General features: G+C 43.9%; 1 protein-coding gene and 1 long non-coding RNA gene across 5 annotated transcripts in view; one reads left to right on the top strand and one right to left on the bottom strand.

The window, feature by feature from the left end:
* Window positions 1-24000, top strand: part of LOC135920776 (potassium channel subfamily K member 1-like) — a 278635-nt gene extending 254635 nt beyond the window's left edge. Inside the window, exons 3-6 of one of the 3 annotated variants that reach the window (XM_065455031.2) lie at window positions 2045-2256; window positions 4070-4256; window positions 16829-17019; window positions 19406-24000. In XM_065455031.2, the coding sequence (XP_065311103.1) occupies window positions 2045-2256; window positions 4070-4256; window positions 16829-17019; window positions 19406-19444 (629 nt within the window). In that variant the 3' untranslated portion in view covers window positions 19445-24000. Of the gene's footprint in view, window positions 1-2044; window positions 2257-4069; window positions 4257-16828; window positions 19384-19405 lie in introns of those variants that run through there. The other 2 variants (XM_065455032.1, XM_065455030.2) reach the window with 2 other exon arrangements.
* LOC135920779 (uncharacterized) lies at window positions 6139-9369 on the bottom strand. Of its 2 annotated transcripts, none has more exons than XR_010570306.1 (2): window positions 8646-9369; window positions 6139-6761 (listed from the first exon to the last, which is right to left on the bottom strand). It is a non-coding gene; the product is annotated as an uncharacterized lncRNA (long non-coding RNA). The 2 variants fall into 2 exon arrangements; XR_010570307.1 differs by having other exon boundaries at window positions 6139-6742.
* Window positions 24001-24429: the final 429 nt, after the last annotated feature.

The raw sequence follows: 24429 nt of genomic DNA, 5'->3' as shown, positions 1-24429 counted from the left end.
ACTTTAGCGTAGACGTACGTGAGCTGTCTGATCGGTCTCCACGGTCCAGCCACCAATTGGCGCAGAGCTTAACCAGCTAAAGAAAGAGCTAATATTGCTCTAACAAAGTGTAAAACGTTTTAAACATTTGCAAAAACAATGCGTTAACGATTACACTCCTGTGAAAAATTTACACCAGCAGCAAAGAAGGATACATTTTCTTACTACTACTGTGTCTAGTTGAGCTCTATGTCACCAGGTGGCTGCACCTTGCAGACCATTCACATTGGCGCTTCTGTTCATCCCATGAAACGAAACGCAAGGGGACACGGCCAGGCCATGCTTCCCTTGCGCTTGCGTTTACCCTATTACCGGACTCGCGAAACGCTATCTTCCGGTGTAAAGTGACGGCCGCAATCACGCAAATCCTGGCGCAGATCGGATAGCGGCAGTCCGATGCGCTGCAGCCAGTCCGCTCGTCTATTGGCTTGCAAAGGCACACGATGTCGCAGCTTGACATATTGCCAGTCGCTACGTTTGCAGTCCACAACGCAACAAAGTCTAATCGAAGTGCTCGCGAAAAGACAGACCGACACTGACGGCGGAGCTCTTGTCAAAGATGGAGCACGTTGTAACACAAGCAGACGACACTTGCTGTGTGCCGGAAGTGCTTAAGTGTACTGAAACATTGTTCTTGTGCATTCCCTTTATGTTACTTTCTTTTTATAAAAACAAATTAACTAACGTTCCAACTATTACGAACATCATTTGTTCGCCATAAAGTTGGAAAAATTATCGATCATGCGCCCTGGTCAGCCAATCAGATAGCTCGTCCCACTGACGTTATATGGGTAATCTGCGTCATATGGCTAGGGGCGCCTCAAAATTCCGCCGCGCAGTGTGCTGTGATCGGCAGCGATGTGCATTTTTAAAACCTTATACTAAATTACACACTTTACGCGGAGCACTTAGATGCGTCAATTAGTGATCAGAAGGACCTACTCCCACGACTCGGTGTGTTTGTAGAAAATCGTCAAAATCATTTCAGGGTCCCTTTAATACTTGCATGCCACAAAGCCCTCAGATTCGGTTTCATTTTCCATTAGAATTATGTATACTGAAGTCATCGTGCCAAAGTTTGTAGCATGGGAGCAGAACTCAGAAATGTTATGGCATTCGCCCCGACTCACTCGGTCCTCTGCTAGGTTGCACTGCTGCTACATGCGCAGCAAAGCAACTTGTAAGCTGCACAACTCACGGGCATGCAGTGAAATTGACATAACATGTTGCCGGAGCAGAATCGCAGATAACCTTTTATTGTAATATTGCTATTGTTTACAGCCACCAAAGAAGTGGAGAATAAAAATATCCTCTTTACTTTTATGTGTCATTTTGATGCATATCAGTATTTCTGTGCATCACCAAAAAGAGAAATAATGATAGCCATTGCTTACATTGCCCCAAGAGAATTTTATACACAAGGAAGATATCTTCAGGTTATTTCTGAGGTAGACCCATTTTCATATCAGACCATGCTGATTAACTAGCATCAGAAGTATCGCATTTGGATGCACTCATTCAATGCACACAGATGCACAAGGCACAAAGTGGCACCAATAAAGGGATAGAGGGAGGGCATATAGCGTATTGAGTGCGTAGTCAACACACACTTTTAAGACCAAACAAACAGAATGTTGTCACTGGTAGCTTACCTACTTTTCATTATCACACCGTCAGCTATGGCGCAGGATGAAATTTTAGCACTCTTTAAATGCATTCGCTATGTACTTGAATGTGTACTTTTTTCTTAAATGCAGTGAAATGAGCACACCATTCTAAACTAAATGTAAAACATACTAAGTGAAGATTCACTATGTTGAGTACACATATGCCGTTGCTATTTTTGGATGCAGAATTGCACGCAATGTAAGGCTTATAGAGCTAACTTAGTTCCATGGTGTTCCGTGATAATGAGAGTTATGGCTAACATTTTACTGAAATTGATTTAGCTGCCCAAAGCATGGACAAAATTGCTTATGGGTGGCAATATGTTACCATCGTGCAGGCTACGGCAACATCACGCCACTGTCCACGGGTGGCAAGATCTTCTGCATCGTGTATGGGCTGATTGGTATCCCGCTGACCCTGATCCTGCTGTCGGCTTTCGTCGAGCGACTCCTAATCCCTGTCACCTACATGCTGCAGTTTCTCAACTCTCGCCTTGGGCACCTCTACCAGGCATTCAATATCCGTGTCCTCCACCTCTTCATTGTCGGTGTATGAACACTTTCCTGTTTCCTGCAGCGGTGCCTTGTGCCGCTGCAACTCTTAGTTATCAACTAAGACTCATCAGAGGTCAACAGCAGTTGAAACTTTTCACACAGACTGGTAACTGCAATTTTTGTTGCACAAAACAATGCAAAAGATGTGGTATAATTAGCAGGCAACAAAAGAGGCAAGCACTTGTGTTGTCTACCCACTCGTCTGTATGTTATGCGACGTTTTCAAGTATAGAACATAACCAACTAGTCCAAACCAGCACCTAACTGAATTTGATGCTTTCATTTGGCATTTCTGGTGAACAGTTATATTCCCTACTGCCTGATGTATTATTACCCATATGACATTAACTTTATGTGCAAGGTTTGAACAGTAAGTGTTAAAGGAACATAAGGCATACTGTTAAACATGGGGGCCCTTGAGGCAATAATAAATAATAAATAAAAATATGGGCCCTTGGATAAGTTTTACCATAGACAGGCATCACCTTCTGCAACTACTAAAAGACAGCCGAGTCACAAGGCTATAGCCCCATGTTTTCACTGGCAAAAACTTTTGTGATATCATTTCTGAATGGCCTTATATCACTATTTTTGTTAGTGCTATTTCTTTCACTTTTTCCTTCAAACATGAAAATTAATAGGACTATTGTTCCTGCTGAAATCAAGCCACTGGTTATGCACCATATCTTTGTCCTAGTGCTTACTGTAGTTTCCGGATTTATTGGAATAACTGCCAGTTTATCTCAGATGTGTCATCAACGATGCAGTGAAATATAGTGGCTCAATGTAAACCACTACATTTGATTCAGTGACTGCAAACAGCCCACAAACTACCCTGCATATCTCCCTTGCATGCTGTTCTTTGATGCTACTCTTGCCTCGCATACCGCAAGAGTAACTGTGCCACATGGAGTGCTCAGTTTGAGCAGCTATGGTGAGCACTGCAAAAGAACAAGAGGAAAGACAATGGTGCAACATATATGTACGTTGACACGAAAGTCAGCACCCGTTTGTGTTGATTGCCTTGTTGACTTGCTTCACTCGTCTTTTTGCACTGTCACTTGCTTACTGTGACCAAAACAAACTGCTCCACAGACAATCCATAATGAAGCAGCTAGCTGTGCAGTTCTGCACTGCTCACATTAATCCTCTCTTGAATAATGATTACCTGGCATTTGACATTCCATTGTTAAATGATCGTCATGCTGCATAGACATGCATCAGCACTCAATCAGCACCTTCAAACATGGTCAAATAAAGCGGAAAGTTGAATTAACAGTCATCGAACGAACGGGTTATATGAACCCTATGTAATTTGAATTTGTGTTTATTGATATGGTATCACAACAGAAAAATTAGACAGGAAAGAGTGGACTGGAGGTAGCAAAGACTACAAACAAAAACATTTATTGCATGACCACAATATATACTAGGGAAACAAGAACAGAAAAGCATTCTGTTCTTGTCTGAAAAACAGTCTGAAAAGAATGGTTACATCTGCACAGAGGGACGCTTTCAGGAAAGACAAACATGAGTATCTTTTCACAAAAACACAGTGAGTCAATTTCTTGCTAGTCTAGAGATGATTTGTGCACATAGTTGTATGGTAAGGCACTCCTGATCTGCGCACAAACAGTCGAACCTTGTTATAACAAAGTCATATACATGGATATACCTTCGTTATATGTAATATTCATTACATGCTGATATCAGCAAGAAACAGATTTGCTCCCATTGTATCCAATTATTTGTTATATGTCAATGTATGGCCAGCGTTTGTGTATGACAGTGCCCTGGTTCCCTTGCAGCTGTTGGTGGTGATCTTCTTCTTCCTGGTGCCTGCGGCCATCTTCTCATCCCTGGAGCCGGAGTGGGACTATGTGGACTCACTTTACTACTGCTTCATATCTCTCACAACCATTGGTCTTGGCGATTTCACACCTGGAGACAGCTATGAGCAGCCCTACAGGCCTCTCTACAAAGTGGCAGTTGTGGGTGAGTACAGCATGGCTTGATTATTGCCAAGCACGGTTTAGGTCATTCCACTTAGTTTACATGCAATGGCCTCCACTTAATCGACATCCTCTGGATGGATATACTTATTACCGTCTAATTATGGCACAAGGCAAGATCAGTCTCCTTATTCCTATGAGCACAATAGTTGGTCTTTTGCACAAAGCTTGATGCTGAGAAATAGTTGTGGGATTGACCATGTTCGTGTCAGTATGTCCCATTTGTTTGAATGAGCTAGTTCTTAAGAAAGAAAGAAAGGGCGTGCCTCATGATGAGGTCTTGGTTTTGGCGCGTAAAACCCCATAATTTGATCTTTAGCTAGTCCTTTAAAGTTTATTTAGGCATAGCGCCGTATCTTGGAAGCACTAACAAGAGCTCAAAAACTGAAAGTGCACTAAACCCTTTAAGCCAGAATGCCTTCTGTATAGACAATTAAAGTTCCAACCCACGGGTGCCAGCACCTTGGGATGTGGTGGCATCCTCCCTTTTCTATTACAGTGAAGCTGTCAGGGGGAGTTTCGCAACTGTTTTCATGCAGCAGACAGCCTGGTTGATATCAAATGTAGATGAAACGCAATGTGTGTTGGAGCCCCGAATTGAAACTTTCCGAAACTTAACTTGAAAATTAATAATTAATGATTACAAAATAAAAGTTATGCTGCATATATCTTCTCATTCATATATGTAGACAACTTATATGCACAGGTTTTTAACCAGTAATCTGCAATTCTTGTGTCTCGCATCGCATTATATACCCGCTCCATATTAAAGGTCAGTGAGGAGTTTCTACAGCTGCAACAGTAAAAGCTGACGACATGGTGTTGCCTGCGTGGGAGCCATCACGAAGAAAAGCCAGCTATTACTGCGCTCAAACACAACAGCAGGTTTGAGAGAGGCAGTGAGCCAGCAAGCAGAACCCTAGTCCATACAAATGGGTGTGAGAGCTTGTTTATACAGCTATGCTGTCTTTGATGTATCGGTTGTCAGAGTGACATAAATCTGACAAGGATTTTTTGCTACTTATTCATGTGGCGATATTCAGTTCATGCATTAATGAAATGCTGAGTGCGTGTACAAAAACATACTGTTTCTAAATATGCAGCGATACTGGCTGTTGCTCCTTCATTATAAACTGCCCTCATAAAACAGCCAATTTCTAGAGCTTCCTCGATATTTTCGCTACTGAAGGCTCCTGATGCATGTGGTTCCGGCTGGGACTTGGCAAACATGCACATCTCATACATGCGCACTGCTTTAGTGAAACTGGCATCTCCTCCAAATATGTGTTCTGTTCAACAACTGCCAGTAAAAGTGGTAAAAAACAAGCTATCATTACCTTTTTGAGTTAAGCAAGCCTACTACCTCGGTCTGAAATGGCGGCAGCACAGCATGGTGAGGCACACAGGCACTTCTCAACTGCACCAGTGGTTGTTTATCTACACTACATGCACTTCATTCAGAGAAGCTCGGACGAAACAAAAACTATCAAACATTTATCCCTGCACAAGGTTTGTTTCATTGTTACTGACTGGACAAGACAATGGGGGTTTGTGTATCTGCGAGCAAAGCTGCATTTCCAAAGAGTGTGCACTGATGTCTGAATGCTGTGCATATATAGAAGGCTCAGGTTTCTATATGTGCTGGTTGTCCTTGTTGAGGGTAATGTGTTTAGGAATGAAAGGCTTCATGACTATCCAGATTGTCCTGACTTCTCGTTGCCTGGTCATCTGGAGTTCATCACTGTGCCGTGTTGTTCTAGAGTTAAGAGTTGTTGTCGGGCATGTCAAAAGGGGTACCTGGCCCATACCATTGTCCGACTCACCCACGCTAAGGACGTTGGTGATGGGAGGAATGCATTCTCATCTAGAACAAGGAGAAATTCGTTTATTTACAATATTTACATGAAAGGTGAAGAATGTTACATTTCATCGGTCTAGCATGACTGAAGATGAAGCACACCGAAGAGCAAAAACAGCTGCTTAAAACCTCCCTCTGTCCTCCCTGCCGTCCAACCTTCATCCAATCGGAGCGTTCAGAGTCGTCGGAGAACCCGCCTTTGAGGGCAAAGGTTCACACACTCACTCCCGCACTTTCGTTTCAGTGAACACACTGAATGGAGTGGGGCCTCGTAGACAGGGGTTGTCATACTTGACTCAAGCTCGTGAGTCTTGATTCCAGAGTTGACTCCGCAGTTAACTGCTGCATGTGTCAAACGACAGTGACGATTACTAGAGTTCGTGGGGGAGCACCATAGGAAACTGTTTTCCAGGAGTTTTCTTGCTCTAATTGGTCTGTGAAGGTGACAGCGAACCAGCTAACAATACTCGGCCCGCAAAACTTGTCTAGCCTTACATTTGTTGGCTTCACCAAGTGATTTGTCGCGGCGAGCTAGGAGAGGTTAGAAGCTCACTACCCCTGCTGGCCAATCGTAACAGCTTCTCCATGGCCCCGAAAATCTTGACTGGCCACTGGGCAGGAAGAGAATGGCTGGTGGCATGGGGGATGACTTGGCTAGCAACAACCAGCTGCAAAATGCTGAGATACACTCCAGAACATCTCACAATGACAGGCAACAGCAAAGTTAACCCCACAACACTTCTCTGCGCAGCAATGAAGTATTTTTGATCTCACTTTATACCAGCCAGGCTTCCAAAAAAACATGAGTGCAGAAACAACAAATACTGCCTTTTGCTATGCAAATTTCGAAGAAATTTTGTGCCGACCAAGTTAGCAATCATGGATGGAGTCTTTCTAAATAAAAGGTGATCGTCTTGGCTTAATAAAAAACATTCACAACAAAATTTAGTTGGGATCCCTAAGCACAGAACAAGTTACAAATTAGCCTGCTCAAGCTATCCGCATTGCTATGCAACTTTCCCTTCTTATATCTAATGGAGAAGTTAGCCTGTTGGAGAGTGAGGCTCCTTCGGAGCAAGTGGCCATTATTTTGTGACATTTGATTAAACCACGTCAGAGGGCAGTGGTCGGTCTCAAAGACGAATCTTGCTCTATACAAGTAACACAACTTCTGGGCTGCCCGAACGAAACAGGCACATTGTTTCTCTGAAACGCTATAGGCTTCCTCTCTTACAGTTAGTTTACAGCTGGCATAGAGAATCAGATATTCCTCATTATCATCACCAACCTAAGTACAATGCCCATTCCCCTGTCGCTTGCATTGCACTGAACTATGAATTTTTTTTAATAGTCTGGCGTACAAAGCAAAGGATGAAAAATTAATAACGTTTTCAAACTTTGGAAAGCATTCTCGTCGTACTTATACGAGTGCACGCTACTCGATGCTCCCTTTCGGAGTGCGTCCATTAAAGGACTTGCTATTTGCAAATAATTCTGAATGTACCGTTGATAGTACCCAACAAGTCCCAAAAATGAACAAATGTCTGTTTTCATGTGCGGCTGTGAAAAATCTCCAATTGTAGTTGTTTTCAGCCTGGCCAGCCGTCTCGTGCCCTAGCTGACAACATGGCTCAGATAAGTAACCTGTGAGCAGACAAACCTACATTTTCCAGCCTTGATTGTTAAGCCTGCTTTTCTCAACCTCGAGAACACCTCAAGGAGTGTAGATTTTTGGGCGTGTTGGTTCATTGCATCAATTGAAGTCATAGCGCTGGATTGACATTGCGCTCACAGCGCTGATTGACATCCTGTAATCTTTCTTGTCCGTGTCAATTCAGCGCTATGACTTCAATGCATCGATAACACCAGCTTGAGGTGTGAAACATGCTGTTTCCAGCTGTCAGAAAAAATTGCGACAATATGAAGATATGGCAACGCGAACTCCTGCAAATCTTTTAGGTCAATATCCATCAACTTAGAGAAGCTAAACGGCGCGTTCTTCAGCCTGAAGCTGATAACGAGAGGGTGAAAAGTGCCTACAGGCGAGATAAATGTGGCATAGTGGCTGGCACTTTCTGAAAGGGGAACTTGCCAATATACTTACACGAGATCTAGAATCGAAATGTATTTAGCAGCGCCGACTTTTTCGGTTCGTTCCTCAATGGGTATCGCGTACAATTGACCCCTGGTGATGGCACTGAACTTCCTGTAGTCAACACATGGACTAGAGTCCTCATTAGGGGTTTCCGCAAGTATTAGCGGTGACGTGTAGTCACTCTCGGAGGGCTCAATAACTCCTAACTCTAGCATGCACTGTATCTCTGCCTCCATAATTTCTTTTTGTCGTGGAGACACCCAGCAAGTCTTTGATCTTACACATTCGGTTGACGTCAGCACTATTTCATGCATTGTTAGTTCAGTTCTACCTGGCCAACTGCTGAATCTATCAAAATATTGCCCTAGCAACCCCTTTTGCTCATGTAGGTGCTTGGGTTTAAGAGCCTCCGTGCTTACCGAGTGTTCCACAACTTCTTCCAGGCTGATTTCAGAGTTGGAGGTCGTCGTACACTCATTAAACACTGTATAAATGTCGTCCAGCTCTTTGATGGTAAAGTTCACGACTCCGCTCTGCTCCAGGTACAGCTTGATAAAATTGCAGTAGTACATTCTCACCTCCTTCCTGTGACCGGGCACTTTCAGGGCATAGTATCTGAAAGATTGTACAACACTTTAATAGGTCCGTCCCAGTGAACTTCAAGCTTGTTCTTTCTTGAAGGTCTGAGGATCATTGCCTGTCCCCAGCATTAAACGTTCGAAGCCTAGCATTCCTGTCATAATAGAGCTTGGCGTTCTTTTGTGCCATGCCAATGTTCTTTTCAACTAGTTCTTGAGTTGCATTTGGCCATTCCATCAGATTAAACACATACTCTACCACTGTTTGACTCTCTCCTCTTTCCTCCTACATCTCTCAACATTCTCAGTGGGGAACGGAGTGTCCTCTCACACAATAGTTCTGCTTGTGAGAACCCTGTAGCCTCATCAGGAACCATTCGCAAAGCAAACATAGTAGCCGAAAGACAATTCTCCCAGTCCTCCTTGTGCTCGTAACAGAATGCCACCTCCCTACACTATTTGACTGAGCGTGATAAACAGAACTGTGTATCAACTTTAGTCCATACTTTTGTAAGAATGTGGAAGTCATTGAGTTGGTGAATACTGACCCTTGGTCTGCCTGGATTTTGGCTGGAAACCCAACTCGGGCGAATGCTGTCAAAAGTGCATCTACTACTTCGATGAGGCTGAGTTCTTTCAGAGGGATTGCCTCCGGAAACCTTGAAGCCGGACACAGCATGGTAAACTGCTACCTGTAACCCGACTTTCTCTTTGGTAGAGGCCCTATTATGTCTATCACAAGTCGTTAGAAAGGTTCTGATATTAAAGGGCCCCTGAAACGGTTCGGACAAACTTTGTAGACGCGTAGGGTACAGCTTAAGTAGGACATTCGCACCACAATTAAGGTGAAGCGTTACGTATTAATGGAGCTACAAGCGATTAGAAGTTACCCTCCTCCCTAGCCATGCTTTTCCTCCTCAACTCGTTCGGCGAGCGAGCGGGGCTAAGCTCCGCCTTCACTGGTTTGACGTCATGATGCGACGTCACATCGTCTACTTCCGGTTGTTTTGGAGCCTGCCCGCGCGAGACCTCTCCGCTAGCCGCTAGGCCGTCGACCCCAAGCGGAGCTATCGAAGCAGCGTGCGTTGCGAGCAATATGTCGTAGCCCCGAACGTGTCTGGTATTCCGGTAACCACAGGCAAGCTGATCATTTCGGCAAATTACTGGAGGCATAAACTCAAGCTGATGAACGAACTTTAGCGTAGACGTACATGAGCAGCCTGATCGGTCTGCACGGTCCATACACTTCTTGGCGCAGCGCTTAACCAGCCAAACAAAGCGCTAATATTGCTCTAACCAAGTGTAAAACATTTTAAACATTTATAAAAACAATGTGTCGATGATTACACTCCTGCGAAAAATACACACCAGCAGCAAAGAAGAATACACTTCGTTGCTGCTACTGTGTATGGTTGAGCTCTGTGCCACCAGGTGGCTGCACCGTGCAGACCATTCACATTTGCCCACTGATCTCCACTCCACAAGTTAAGCGGCCAGACTCTGTCCCCTTGCGATTGCGTTTGCCCTAATACCGGACTCGCGAAACGCTATTGCGTTAGTAGTCTTCCGGTGTAAAGTGACGGCCACAAACGTGCAAATCCTGGCGCCGATCGGATAGCGGCAGTCCGATGCGCAGCAGCCAGTTCGCTCGTACGCTGCCTTGCAGAGGGACACGATGTCACAGCTTGACATATTGCCAGTCGCTACGTTTGCAGTCCACAAGGCAACAAAGTCGAATTATAGTGCTCCCAAAAAGACTGAGACCGACTCTGACCGCGGAGCTCTCGTCAAAATGGAGTACGTTGTACACAAGCAGACGACACTTGCTGTGTGCCAGAAGTGCTTAAGTGTACTGAAACATTGTTCTTGTGCATTCCCTTTATGTTACTTTTCTTTATAAAAACAAATTAACCAACATTCCAACTATTACGAAGATCATTTGTTTACCATAAAGTTGGAAAAATTATCGATCACGCGCCCTGGTCAGCCAATCGGATAGCTCGCCCCACTGACGTCATATGGGTTATTTCGGTCATATGGGTAGGGGCGGCTTAAAATTCCGCCGAGCACTGCGCTGCGATCGGCAGCGATGTGCATTTTTAAAACCTTATAATAAATTACATGCTTTACGCGGAGCACTTAGATGTGTCAATTAATGATCAGAAGGATCTACTCTAACGACTCAGTACGTTTGTAGAAAATCATCAAAAGCGTTTCAGGGTCCCTTTAAGGGCAGTACCTTTAGAGGAGCTTTCCATGTTCCTCCTGGTTTGCCCGAGCGCTGGCAGGCATCGCATTATCTCGCAAAGTTTTCTACGTCTTTGAAACAGCCAGTTCAGTAGTATTCCATAAACAATCTTTCTTTCAATTTGTTTTTGCCTACGTGACCCGACCACCGATTTTCATGATAGAGACCCAAAAGGTCCTCCCTGTACTTAGTAGGCACAACTAACTGATCTAGAATCTTTCCTTTTCGGTCTCTGTAGTGCCGATATAACAAGCCTCGTTTCTCGAGCATCGTCACGTTGCGCCTAGCAATGCCATCTTTAGCTGTTGCATGTAACTTAGCAAGGATGATGTCATTCTTTTGCTCAGCTGGCAGTGACTCTCTGTCCACATGTAAGAGCCGATTAAAGTTCTTTGAGGCCGGTGATAGTAACGACCCTGTCTCGCTTGCGAGTGCGTCAGCTGGCTCCTCCTGCAGGCATGCACTTTGACACATGCTTTGTGACATGCTCACGTTGAGCTGGTTTCCTCAGTGGCTTTTTCATCCCTCGAGCCTAGCTCGGATTCAGTCACTGAAGTTACCTCTTTTGCTACTTCCGCTGAAGCAGCTTTTGCATTTTCAGCTGAAAGCGACGCGATTTTGCGAGCTTGGCCTCGCGTCAACGCCTGTACCAGTTTAAGCCCTTTGTCATGCAGTAACTGATCTGACCGGTTCAAAAAAATGTAAGGGTACTGCAGTGACAAAAATTTGGAAACTGCAGCCTCAGTCACGAGCTCCCCGAATGGTCCTCTGATTTTGACTTTGGCCATGGGCAGACACATGCTGTGTTCTTCTACAACCTAACGAGGATGCTCCTCGTTATCGTCGCCAACCTGACTAAGTACCATGCCCATACCTCTGTCGCTTGCGTCGCATTGAACTATGAATTCCTTTGTGTAGTCTGGCGCGCGAAGCACAGGACGAGAAACCAATAGTGTTTTCAAACTTTTGAAAACATTCTCTTTGTCCTTATCCCAGTGTACGCTACTCGGTGCTCCCTTTCGGAGGGCGTCTGTTAATGGACTTGCCATTTGCAAGTAATTCGGAATGTACCGTTGATAGTACCGCACACGTCCCAAAAGTGAACGAAGGTCTGTTTTCGTGCGCAGCTGAGAAAATTCTCCAATCGTAGCTATTTTCAGCTCGGCCGGCCGTCTCGTGCCCTGCCCAACAACATGGCCCAGATAAGTAACCTGTGAAAAACCAAATCTACACTTTTCCACTTTCATCGTTAAGCCGGCTTCCCTCAACCGTGAGAACACCTGTTTGAGGTGCGATACGAGTTGTTCCCAGCTGTCCGAAAAAATTGCTACATCATCAAGATATGGCAAGGCGAACTCCTGCAAGTCTTTTAGGACAATATTCATTAACTTGGAGAAGCTAAACGGCGCGTTCTTCAGCCCGAAGCTGAGTGCGAGAGGGCAAAAAGTGCCTACAGGTGAGATGAATGCGGCATAACGGCTGGCACTTTCCGAAAGGGGAACTTGCCAGTACCCCCGCACGAGATCTATAGTTGAAATGTATTTAGCAGCGTTAACTCTTTCAATTCGTTCCTCAATGTTGGGTATCGGGTACAGTTGATCCCTAGTGATGGCATTTAACTTCCTGTAGTCAACATGCAGACGAGAGTCCTTGTTAGGGGTTTCTACCAGTACTAGCGGTGACGTGTAGTCACTCTTTGGGCTCAATAACTCCCAGCTCTAGCAGGCGCTGTATCTCTGCCTCCATAATCTCTCTCTGTCTTGGAGACGCCCTGTAAGGCTTTGACCTTACGGGTTCGGTTGATGTCAGCTCTATTTCATGCGTTATTAGTTCGGTTCTACCCGGCCGATCGCTGAATCTCTCGAGATATTCCCTTAACACCTCTTTTAGCTCATCTAGCTGCTCGGGTCTTAGAACGTGCGAGCCTACCGAATGTTTTACTACTTCTTCTAGGCCGATTTCAGAGTTGGAGGTCGCTTTATACTCCTTAAACTTGGAATTAGTGCCATCCTGCTCTTTGATGGCATAGTTAACGACTCCGCTTCGCTCTATATATGGCTTCATCAAATTGCAGTGATATATCTTCACTTCCTTCCTGCGACCAGGCATTTTCAGAGCATAGTTAGTATCTGAAAGTTTGTGCAACACTTTAACGGGCCCGTCCCAGTGGACTTTTCTTGAAGGTTTGAGGATCATTACCTGTAATCCGGCGTTAAACGTATGAAGCCTCGCATTCTTGTCGTAATAGAATTTGGCGTTCTTTTGATCTACTCCCATGTTCTTTTCGATTAGTTCTTGGGTTGCGCTTAGCCGTTCCACAATTTGGCATGTATTGAACTACTGTTGGACTCTCTCCTCTTTCTTCCCACATCTCTCTTAACATTCTCAGTCGAGAACGGAGTGTCCTCCCACACACTAGTTCTGCTGGAAGAGAACCCTGTCGCTTCATGTGGAACCGTCCGCAAAGCAAACAAAGTTGCCGGCAGACAGTTCTCCCAGTCCTCCTTGTGCTTGTAACAGAGCGCATGCAAAACTCGCTTAAGCACTGAATGCCACCTCTCTACAATGTTTGACTGAGGGTGATAGACGGAACTGTGTATTAACTTTACCCCGCACTTTTGCAAATATGTGGAAGTCAGTGCGCTGGTGAATACTGACTCTTGATCCGCCTGAATTTCGGCTGGAAACCCAACTTGTGCAAACACTGTCAAAAAGCGCGTCTACTACTCCGGTGGAGCTGAACTATTTCAGAGGGATTGCTTCTGGAAACTTTGTAGCCAGACACAGCATAGTAAACAAGTACCTGTAAGCCGATCTTGTTTTTGGCAGAGGCCCTACCGTGTCTATCACAAGTCGTCTGAAAGGTTCTGTTATTAAGGGCACTACCTTTAGCGGAGCTTTCCATGTCTCTCCTGGTTTACCCGAGCGCTGGCAGGCGTCGCATAATCTTACAAAGTTTTCTACGTCTTTGAAACAGCCAGGCCAGTAGTATTCCATAAGCAATCTTTCCTTTGATTTGTTTATGCCTAGGTGGCCGGACCACCCATTTCCATGACAGAGACTCAAAAGGTCCTCTCTGTACTTAGTGGGTACGACTAACTAATCTAAAATCCTACCCTTTCGATCTCTGTAGTGCCGATACAACAATCCTCCTCTCTCATGTATCGTCACATTGCGCTTAGCAATGCCTCCTTTGGCTGTGTGATGTAATTTAGCTAAGCTCTCATCATTCTTTTGCTTGGCTGCCAATGACTCTCTATCCACACGTAAGAGCTGATCAAAGTTCTTTGAGGCCGGTGATAATAACGACCCCGTCTCGCTTGCGATTGCATCAGCTCGCTCTTCCTGCAGGCTTGAACTTTGACACTCTAGGGCTACGCTCTCATTGAGCTGGTCAGCTGGCAGGCTCTCCTCAACTGTTCTTTTGTCCCTCGGGCCTAGCTCAGATTCAGGTATTGAAGTTATTCTCTTTTCTGCTTCCGCTGGAGCACCTTGTGCATTTTCAGCCGAAAGCGACGCGATTTTACGAGCTTGGCCACGCGTCAATGCCTGTACTATGCCCTCTCCCAGTTTAAACCCTTTGTCACGCAGTAACTGATTCGAACGATTCGAAAAGATGTAAGGGTACTGCAGTGACAAAAATTTGGAAACTGCAGCCTCAGTCTCTGGCTCCCCGAATGGTCCACTGATTTTGACTTTGGCTAACAGCAGACACACGCTGTGTTCTTCCACAACCTGTCTAATCCATGCTACTTCTCTGGTGAAGTCATCAAGCGTCATATACGACAGATGGACAATGTCCATAATGGCAGCACTCTCCTTTAGCACCCGGCATGGTTTTCCATTAATATGCAGGTCGTGAAGATATGGGCTTAGAAGTTCCATATTCTCATCTCTTTCGTCCACGTAGGAGAAAACTATGCTAGGCTTCTGGCAGTTTGCAGCAATGTGGGTGAAATTGTGGTACTTATAGCAGCGAATCGGTCTGAAAGATTCAAATTCCTTTTCCTGCTATTTTTGTACGGTTTTGCCATTTGACTCCTCCTCACTCTTTTCTTACATCCTTTTCTCCACGTCTACATGCTTCAGTGATTTCGTCTGCGATTCCTTTTTGAATGGAAATTGTTGCCGCAGTCCATTTAGACCGTCCCAATTTACGTCCTCAACGTTCAGCTTTCTACGCGTCGCATATTCTTCGGCTGATTTGGCCGCCCTTTCCACAGTGGTCACAGTTCCTCTGTCTTGCACCCACAGCTTCACAGATTGTAAAATGCTTTTGTAAAGCTGCTCTAGACATATGCATTCAATAATCATGTCTCTGCTCTCGCATGTTTCCGTGCTTTTCAACCACCCGACTAGGTTTACCTTTAAGCCATATGCAAACTTCGGATATCCCTCACTATCCTTCTTGCCTGTGCTTTGAAACCTTTGCCAAAAAGCTTCGGCTGAAAGTCGGTACTTCTTGAAAAGGCTAGCCTTAACTTTCGCATAATTATATGCATCTTGCGCACCGAGTCTGGCGATTACTTCAGCAGCTTCACCCGACTGTAACGCTGAGCTTAGTGTCACAAGTTGGCAGCAGTGCACTTCTCCCTCTCCTCTGTCTTCTGGATTAGATTGACACGGTTCGCCATGTACTTGTGCGTGCTTTTCCAAGCGCAGATTGGTGTGCGGCTACTTTTCACACTGGGCTTTTAACAGATTGCTAGCTGCTCATGCTTAAAGACGAAGTAAGCATCGGCAAGTGCATAAGTGTTTTGCCATGGCCTTATCGTGCATGTAAGCATGCAGGAATGCTGGAAAACATACAAGCAAAGGGACAGGAAAGGTACGCTTATTTTCCTTTACTTTGTGATGTACCTTCACACTGGGTCTAACAACTTTGTGGACCCCATCACGGGCGCTGACATGCAAAATATAGAAAATTACTGGCAAAAAGTGACGCCCCACCTCTTTACCGCAACTGCACCGCTGCTTAATTCGCACCTGACATGGCTGTGGCGGCAGTCGAATAACGGCCATGTGCGCTGCAAGGATTCTTTTCTGCGTTTGTTAGAAACCATCGCTAGGCACCAGCCAGCATGAAGACTTTTCTGCGCTTGTTAGAAGCCATCGCTCAGCGCTGCCCAGTGTACAGGTACATCACAAAGTAAAGGAAAATAAAGCATAGTCTCCTGTCCCTGTGCTTGTATGTTTTCCGGCATTCTTGCATGCTCACATACACAGCAAGCGCGCGGTAAAAAGCATGTCTGCGCTAGCCGATGCCTTTTAGCGCGACACTTCCACACTTTTGTTTCGCTGAACACACCAAACAGAGTAGGGCCCCATAGACAGGGGTTGTCACACTTCACTCAAGCTGGCGCATCTTTATTCCCAGAGCTGACTCCACAGTTAGCTGCTGCTTATGTCAAACGACCGTGACGACTACTGAGGTCTGTGGGGGAGCGCTGTAGGACACCCTTTTCCCGGAGTTTTCTTGCTCCAAATGGTCCGTGAAAGGGACAGCGAACTAGCTAACAATACTTGATCTGCCAGATGTGTCTAGCCTTACTGGCACCGTAGTGCTGTCCGAAGGGGCGCACTGTTGGCTTCACGAAGCGATTCGTTGCGCAGGGCTAGGAGAGGTTAGAAGATTACTACCCCCACTGGCCAATCGTAGCGAGAGTAAGAAGTTGGTGGCTTGTATATTTGTGAAGCCTTTACATCCCAAATATATCATCTCTAACACCCTCTAGCCATTGTCACAGTGAGTGAATACCATGCGTTCTCTCTGCAGGGTACCTGCTAGTGGGCCTGACATCTATGATGCTTCTGCTCAACGTGCTATACGACATTCCGCAGCTCAACGTGGGCGTTTTCTTTCTGCTCAAGAGCGATGAGATGACCAATGACCCTGAGAAAGTGCGCCTACACCACGGTCTCGGACCCAAGTACACGCAGCAGATAGATGAGCCTCCGCCACCACAGGTGCGCCACATCAAAGCTCGGCCGCCACCATCCTCTTCTTCACCTGAGGATCTGCCGTGACTGGCCACATGTTCGTAGGCAGAATGTGTGCAAGGCATGCACAGAACAAAACAAGGAAATGATGGGCATAGCCACGGCTGTGTCCGTGGCGCACTGAAAAAGGCTTATGTCTCAAAACACCTCGACGCGTTCCTGAGCTTTAGCAGAAGCTAGTTGCTGTATTATTTTCCAATGCAGCGCTAGCACTGGCCTCAGCATAACATAAATTTCTTGGAAAACCACATTAGGAACACAATACAGTTGTGATGCTGCGACACTGCTGCCAGCGCAGATATAGCTGTTGAGCACTCTTAAAGCTTGACTAACTATGTGGTACCAGGGTTGTGTACGCAGACTGGCAAAATTCGGACTGATGAGGTATGGAATTGGACAAATGAATGGCACAATGGAAAAAGCACTAATGCTGTTGACAAGTTAAACCACTGCCTGAACTCGTAGATGAGACAGTGTGAGGCAGATGAGGGACATAGCACGATCCAAGTGTATCAGGGTCAGCAGGAACTGTGTCGTGTTAACCTTTTTTGTCGCTCTTCTGTTCCAACACTGCCTTGAGAATGAAACCTCGCTAAATTGCCCATCTATCTCCTTTTGAAGATCTAAGTGTGTGTCAGACAGTAAGGACTGCAGCTTTGAAGCACTAAGGTTTACAGTACTGTTGGCACGACAGCAGTCTTCAGCATGAATGGCCAAAATTGTACTGTGAAGCACTGTACATCTGCGACGCTTAAAGTGGACTGGCTGAAAACTCTGACCTTTTCGTAGGGACAGATCTAATTAAACAGTGCAAGTTGCAACTGAGGGTCGCAGTGTGGATAAGCTTTATTTTAAAACTATTACTACCTATCTTCTGCCAATCTGGATACTCCTCGGGAAGGCCCTGTGAAGAACTTGCAAAAGAATGTTGTGCATTTCCACGTTCTTATCATCTCTGTTTTAATACTAGCAATGCTCGGAATGTTAGCATGCGGCTTCTTACTGAAGGTTAGAGTCTGTATTGTTGCAGCAACAGCAGTGTTTTTGAGATTGGCACCGAACATGTTTGTTTGTTGATCCTCTGTGGCAGCCCAAAAGCAGGCTGAAGTGACAAACAGTACCAAATGTCGCACTGACAAGGGAGCTAGGTAAATATGGTTTGGCTGATTTATCCTCAGTGAAATTTCACATTCAGTGACATTTTTTTGGTGCATTTCATTTAATAGATAATACCATGTCTAAATGCATTATTTAATTGTTTTGTTCAGGATTGGAAGCATACATCTTCAGGCACTCTGTGTAATAAAGCTCTTAAGATTTTCTGAGTGGAAAGACAGGTGGTACCATCTGTCAGCAGGGGACCAAAACAGCACCACACTGTCTTCTGCTGGGCATGTTGTCGTCGACTCAAAAAATTAGCATGTTTCAGCTGGCATATTGCCGGAAGTGACGCATACTCCTGATTTGTTCTAGGTGAAGCAGGCAAGCACTGTGTGCAAACATGGTATTAAATGATGAACACCATCAATAGACACTTATAAATGTAAATTTTAACATGAACCAAGCAGCAGTTTAGCCAGAAAAACCACTTGCACCTGCCTGCCTTATCAATGCAACATTCTGCAGAGCAGGCATGCAGCCCTCGGCAGGCCTTTCAGAAGTGACCAAAGTGGTGCTATTTTTTACCTTCTAATTTGTAAGATTAAATTGTTTGAGTTCGCAAATGCAACAATTAGGTTGCCAGTTAGGTAAGAGTAGTGTAATTCGCCTCATGTATGTGCAGGCAAAAAATAACGAGAGGTTGACACAGATCATTCTTTTTTTCACCGATATGCAAGGTGTGTAGTAGACATAATTCTGTTATAAAACACCAGAAAATGTCGCTCCTACCGTGATAGGATACTTCAGAGGACAGAGAACAACAATACAAGACAGGTGGCAATGCTGCCCTGAAGTTACTGCGTGTGCTAGTTGTGACGTCATGTATTTGACAATGTCTGCCCAGGCCTAGTCAGGTTACTATCGACAAAAATTAACTACATCATGTTCTAAAGGATAAAAACACTGCACTTGGCAAGTTTCAAGAAATTTTGCTGTGTCGCACCAGCCCAAATATGAAAAAATAATTAACAGCTTGCAATGTTGCACTGACTTACTGGCATAAAGTATTAAAATAAGGTATGGCCTTCATTTCCTCTACTAGTAATGAACCTCTTACTGCGATATCAATAAATATAGGTTTTACAAGGATCGCATAGGTATGTAGATTATTAGTTTTACAAACAAGCAGTCTCAAAAGTACACATATTTAATTAAACAAACATTTTGTTTTTGTTTTGTTTTTCCTTTTCAGTTTTACACGGAGGGAAGAATAAAGAGGACAGGCCTGTGAGCCGCACGGTGTCTGGAGTGGTCTCACTACATGAAAGGACTTTCCAAGTTTAGGGCACATTTTGTGAGGGTAATCTTACTGGGTCGTTCAGAGTAATGAAATTGAAATTCATTAAATAAATGCTGCAAATGGAATGTTTAGGGTGTATTTCGGCAGCAATGGCCTTAAGGGGAGAGTAAAGGAAGTCATTACATTTAATGAGGTTGGTAGCTTACACGTTTGAAGTGGCAGACAAGGACTCCCATTTAAGAGCAGCAAGTCAGCTAGCCAGAAAATGAGGCAAAAAAGCAAAGTATGTTTGGCGGTGCCAAGCACAAGTACGAGAAGAAAATTCCCTGCAATGTCGCACGTAGTTGTAGCCAAGGATAATTGTTGGTTAGAGAAACAAGATTCTCGTAGTGCAATTTAAAGTAAAACTCAAATTAACCTCGCATATTTTGTGGGCAGTTCTAGAAGCTTTCGGATCCATGTAGACTGTGGAATCTGCATGACAACGCATATGCTGTGGTTTTGGCGAGAGGAAAGTTGAAAATGGCCAAGCCAGTCTTCATTTGAACTCCTCTTCACAAAGAAGTCCTTATTATCTCAATTAATAAACCCAAACTGATTTTAAAGAGCAACCACGGTGATATACCAGTTATATTGTATGTACATTTTGCTACTAAATGTTCCTTTAAAGGTCTCTGTAGAGATTTGCGAAGCAGTCAAGTTGGGCCTCGGAGCTTTCAGAGTTACTTGAGAGACCCTTGTCTATGTTATCAATGCCTTAAAACATGCACATGATTTAAGAGATCACAAAGGCAGGATGCCTGCCTTGGTTTGTCATCAGAGCTTGCATCCCGAGATATGCTGCGTGCCTGCCTTTCGATTTCAAGGCAAAATATGTTTTCTTTTCCTTGCGTTTCCACTGCACATTATGTCGCAGCCTTCCTGTTGCTTTACATCATTGCTTGCTCGAAAACACCTGCCAGGGGGAAGGACGTGAAACTAGCTCTTAGCAGTAAGGCCTAACTGCAGCAAACAATATCGCTACAGAATTTGCAGCTACGTGTATTGTCTATTTTCTTTAATGCCCCTGTCACGCAGCAGTAGATAAACATGATTCCCTGTCAGGTCAACCTGTCTTGAGTGCTGCTGTCTGGGCTGGCTCGGGCAGGCCACTGCTGTGACATGCCTAATACAGCTTGTAAGTGTTTAGTCAGATAGACCATAGCACTGCACGTGTTCATGTCCGAATGCAAGAACATATTGATTTTTTTCTCGTGGATTCACTTTTGCTATATGACTGGTGTATTGCTTGTGCCCATATATGTCAAATTTGTTTGTAAGCATGACTCAAGGCATATAGCCTGTGATTGTCACGCAAACTCTGTGATTTGTGGTGGTCCTCTCTCTCTTTCTCTTTCCCCTTCTGCATGGTGTGAGTGCCACAGCAAAAAAGTAAAACAGATCTGCCATCACCTTGTGTCTGAACGGTTGTGTGTTCTGTGTAACTGTTTTAATGGATGTCGGTGCACTAAATTCATCAGGAGGCTGCCTGTCCTCCAAACCATCAGCAGTTTCATACAATTGCATTCACACGTGGCAAAAACAAAGACACTGGGTAGTTCTGCGTTGTGTTACACGTTACAGATAACATAAAAAGTGAAGCAACAAGAAGACCATCATCTGTAACTTCAACCAGTTTGCTGAAGTAAGAAATGACCCATTTTTCAGTGAAGCCGTAGTATGAACTAGAGGAATCAAAAAGCTAGCTTTAAATGATAATTTGTTTAACTCTGTCTAATGCATGTTGTCACTGCTCACCAAAGTTTAATTAAACCTGGAATGATCACTCTCAGTAGTGCTACATACTGTATGTTAGCCTGGTTGTTGATCCTGTAGATTATAAACTGCAGCGTAATAATGCCACTGTTCCAATGAGATGGGTTAAATTCAAATGATCCCAATTGTTTAGTTATGGCCTGAACAACCTCATTATCAATAATTTTCAAACCTGCATTCACACTTTATTGTTAGAACTGAGAAAAAATATTGGAACGTCTATTATGTAAATTGACACTTGTGCCGAACATAATCTCCCAAATGTACATAGCTTATCAACCTTGGCACAAATATGTTGTTAATATTTGTGTAAGTTGTTTCTATGCCTCACCTGGTCTCTAAACAGATGTGGCTGTTCTGACGTACTTAAGAGAAACGTTCAGGTTGGTCAAGAAATGTCAGTCTGCAGGCCCTTGCACCTAATTTGAGCTTAATGCTGATGAAATATAAAAACATATTCGAGAAGCTAGCCTTCAGAAAAGATTCAGCATCCAAATTTTGAATGTCACGTCAGGCAAGATTAAAGGCATCAGACAAGCTATGCCTGTAGTTACATGTACGACACAACAGAATGTAATTAAGTGGGTTGTGTAGAACTTGTTGCTGGGCGAGTTGGTTGGGATCTAATGAATACATTGTTGCACCAAAAAAGGAAAATAATGACTTGGGAGGAAGAGTATGAAATGGAAGATCGAGCGCTCGATCTTTCGTTTCATACTCTCCCTCCCAAGTCTTTATTTTCCTTTTTGGCGCAACGATGTATTCATTAAGTGGGTTGTTATGGCGGTTCATTAAGGAACCTGCAGAATAAGCTTATTTGGTGAGTGGCTGCGGTGTCACTTGCAGCAAGTCTTCATTGAAGAGTGATGAAGCACTGGTGCAAACTTGCATCCCAAGACCCTTCAAAGAACCTTTACCTTAAGTGTTTGCGCTGACATGACTAAATTATGTACACCATAGCAACAGGTCTTGCCTCTCCAAGCTTTACACTCGGAGGAACATTTGTGGAACTGCCCTCTCTTGCCACTCACTTTCACTCGCCACTGCAGTGTGGCCATCACAAATTCTTCAGTGTCAGTCACAATTTTACAAGTGTGGTAGTAGTAGTAGTAGTAGTAGTAGCAGTAGTACCGTCTAATGTAGATTTGATGTCGCTATGCCAAAGAACCTCAAGGTACTGTGTGGCTATTTTAGTTTTTATGCAAGAGTTCGATGAAATAAGTTTTTCTTTTTTTTCATTCACTCACAGACTGCCATGTTTAAACTGCACCTCACAATGCTCGAGGTTCACCTGAAAAATAAATTGCCCTGATAATAGTCCTACACAAAACGGTTGTGGCTTCAGTGGTGTAGCTGCAACTTTTGTAACTGTTCAAGAACTATTTCGAAGCTATTTAATTAGACACACACTTGATTCACCTGCAATTGTCATGATAGCTTAAGAGAACTCCTTTGCTGGGCCAGTTGGTATTGATTCATTATACCTATTCTTAAGGTGCCAAAAAACAACACACAGCACACAAGAGAGGCGCTCTGTCTCGTTGTCCTCTCTCATGTGCTGTTGTTTTTTGGTGCCTTATAGGTATAATGAGTCATGACAGCTTACACAACAGCTCTGCTGGACAATGCCATGGCTTTCCCACTTCTCAACCCAACTTCCCTTACGAAAGTCACCTTAGCTTCTTCAAATGTTAGCTGTAGCATGCCTTGTTATATTTGTCTCCTGTGCCGTTTGTTGTGAAACCAGCATATCATTCTGTAACCATGTGATAGTGACGTACATGACGCTGTCCTGCAGTAGCTGGGACAAATGTATTCACTTTGAGTTTCTCAAGAACCTTCTGGCTCTGAACACACCATATCTCTGTTACAGTTTAATGCTTTATTCATTGTGTGGACAAAGACTAATAAAAAAAGAAAGTGTGGCCTCGCGTTGATGAAAGGTGAACCTTCATTCGAAGTGATAATGTGTCTTGTGTAAAGCGTAATGCACTTTGCTCGTGTCATGCACACGATTTAAGAATTGTAAAACACTGAGAGCTCTGTTGCATAAATGTCGAACATGGTTCCTGATAAAATGGTCTATATAGATATGTGCATTGTTTGCTCAAGGAAGAGTATAGTAGTTTTGGTGGCCAGGCACACAAAAATATATTGCTTATGGCTACCTGTATCAGGATGGACAGCATTACAACAGTAAGAAAATGAGTGTAATGCTTGCTACTGTCTCTCCAAGTATTTACTCACCGTTTTCTTTTCTTTCATGTGACTTGGGTGATGTTTGCTGCTTGCTACCATCACCCTCTTAAAATATACTCACTTCACCCAAATTAAAATTTAACTGCACTATACGTCCGAATACCGCTGTGTGCCAAACACGCGTTTCAGGCTTATGATCACCTCCTTTTTTGCTTGAAAAACAATAGCACTTCTAAGCTGCGCTTTTAAGCACCTAACCATAAAATTCCCACGTCCAAGGTTCAACGACACTTTACATGTGATACTTCATATTGAAATATATATATATATATATAAAGATATTATATATTATACATAACTATAAATGTGTCTATATGTACATATAAACATTCATTGTGGTTGTTTGTTGTGTGCTATGGTGGCTTACAAGCCATGCCTGTTTGCTTCTATAGGACTTTGTAACTGTTATGGGACAGAGTGAAAAAAGAGGAGCTGAATAAAGATGGAAATGTTTGTGGGTCTTTGTTCATGAACTCTTGTGTGGGCTTTCCATTCTCGTATGCGCAGATGGCATCATATCTGTAAGATAGTTATGAATATAATGTAAAGTGCTTCATTCACCTCGCAATTGCAACAACAAAAAAATAATGGTGTCTATGTTCAAGCAAACATAGCATTACACCTGCTAGCTTTGAATTTTTTTTATATGTACTGCAGTCAAAGCCAAAAAATTCTGAAAATTGGTTGAACGGCAAAAGTTCTATTACCCAAGATGTTCAAATATTTATGAACATTCAAAACATTCTTTGGTAGGGGTGCTGTGAAAATGGCCGTGAACACTTTGCTGTATAGTTGCAGCTAGAATGATCTGCACCACAAACAGAACTATTCGTGAAGGGTACCAACCACATAAAAAAATTGAGAAAAGATATTTTGGCTTCCCTGACTGGAAACAAGTCCAA

Source organism: Dermacentor albipictus, chromosome 7 (assembly GCF_038994185.2).
Source record: "Dermacentor albipictus isolate Rhodes 1998 colony chromosome 7, USDA_Dalb.pri_finalv2, whole genome shotgun sequence".
Lineage (NCBI taxonomy): Eukaryota > Metazoa > Arthropoda > Arachnida > Ixodida > Ixodidae > Dermacentor > Dermacentor albipictus.
Note: the sequence above shows the minus strand (reverse complement) of the source record. Positions and strands in the feature narration are given on the sequence as shown.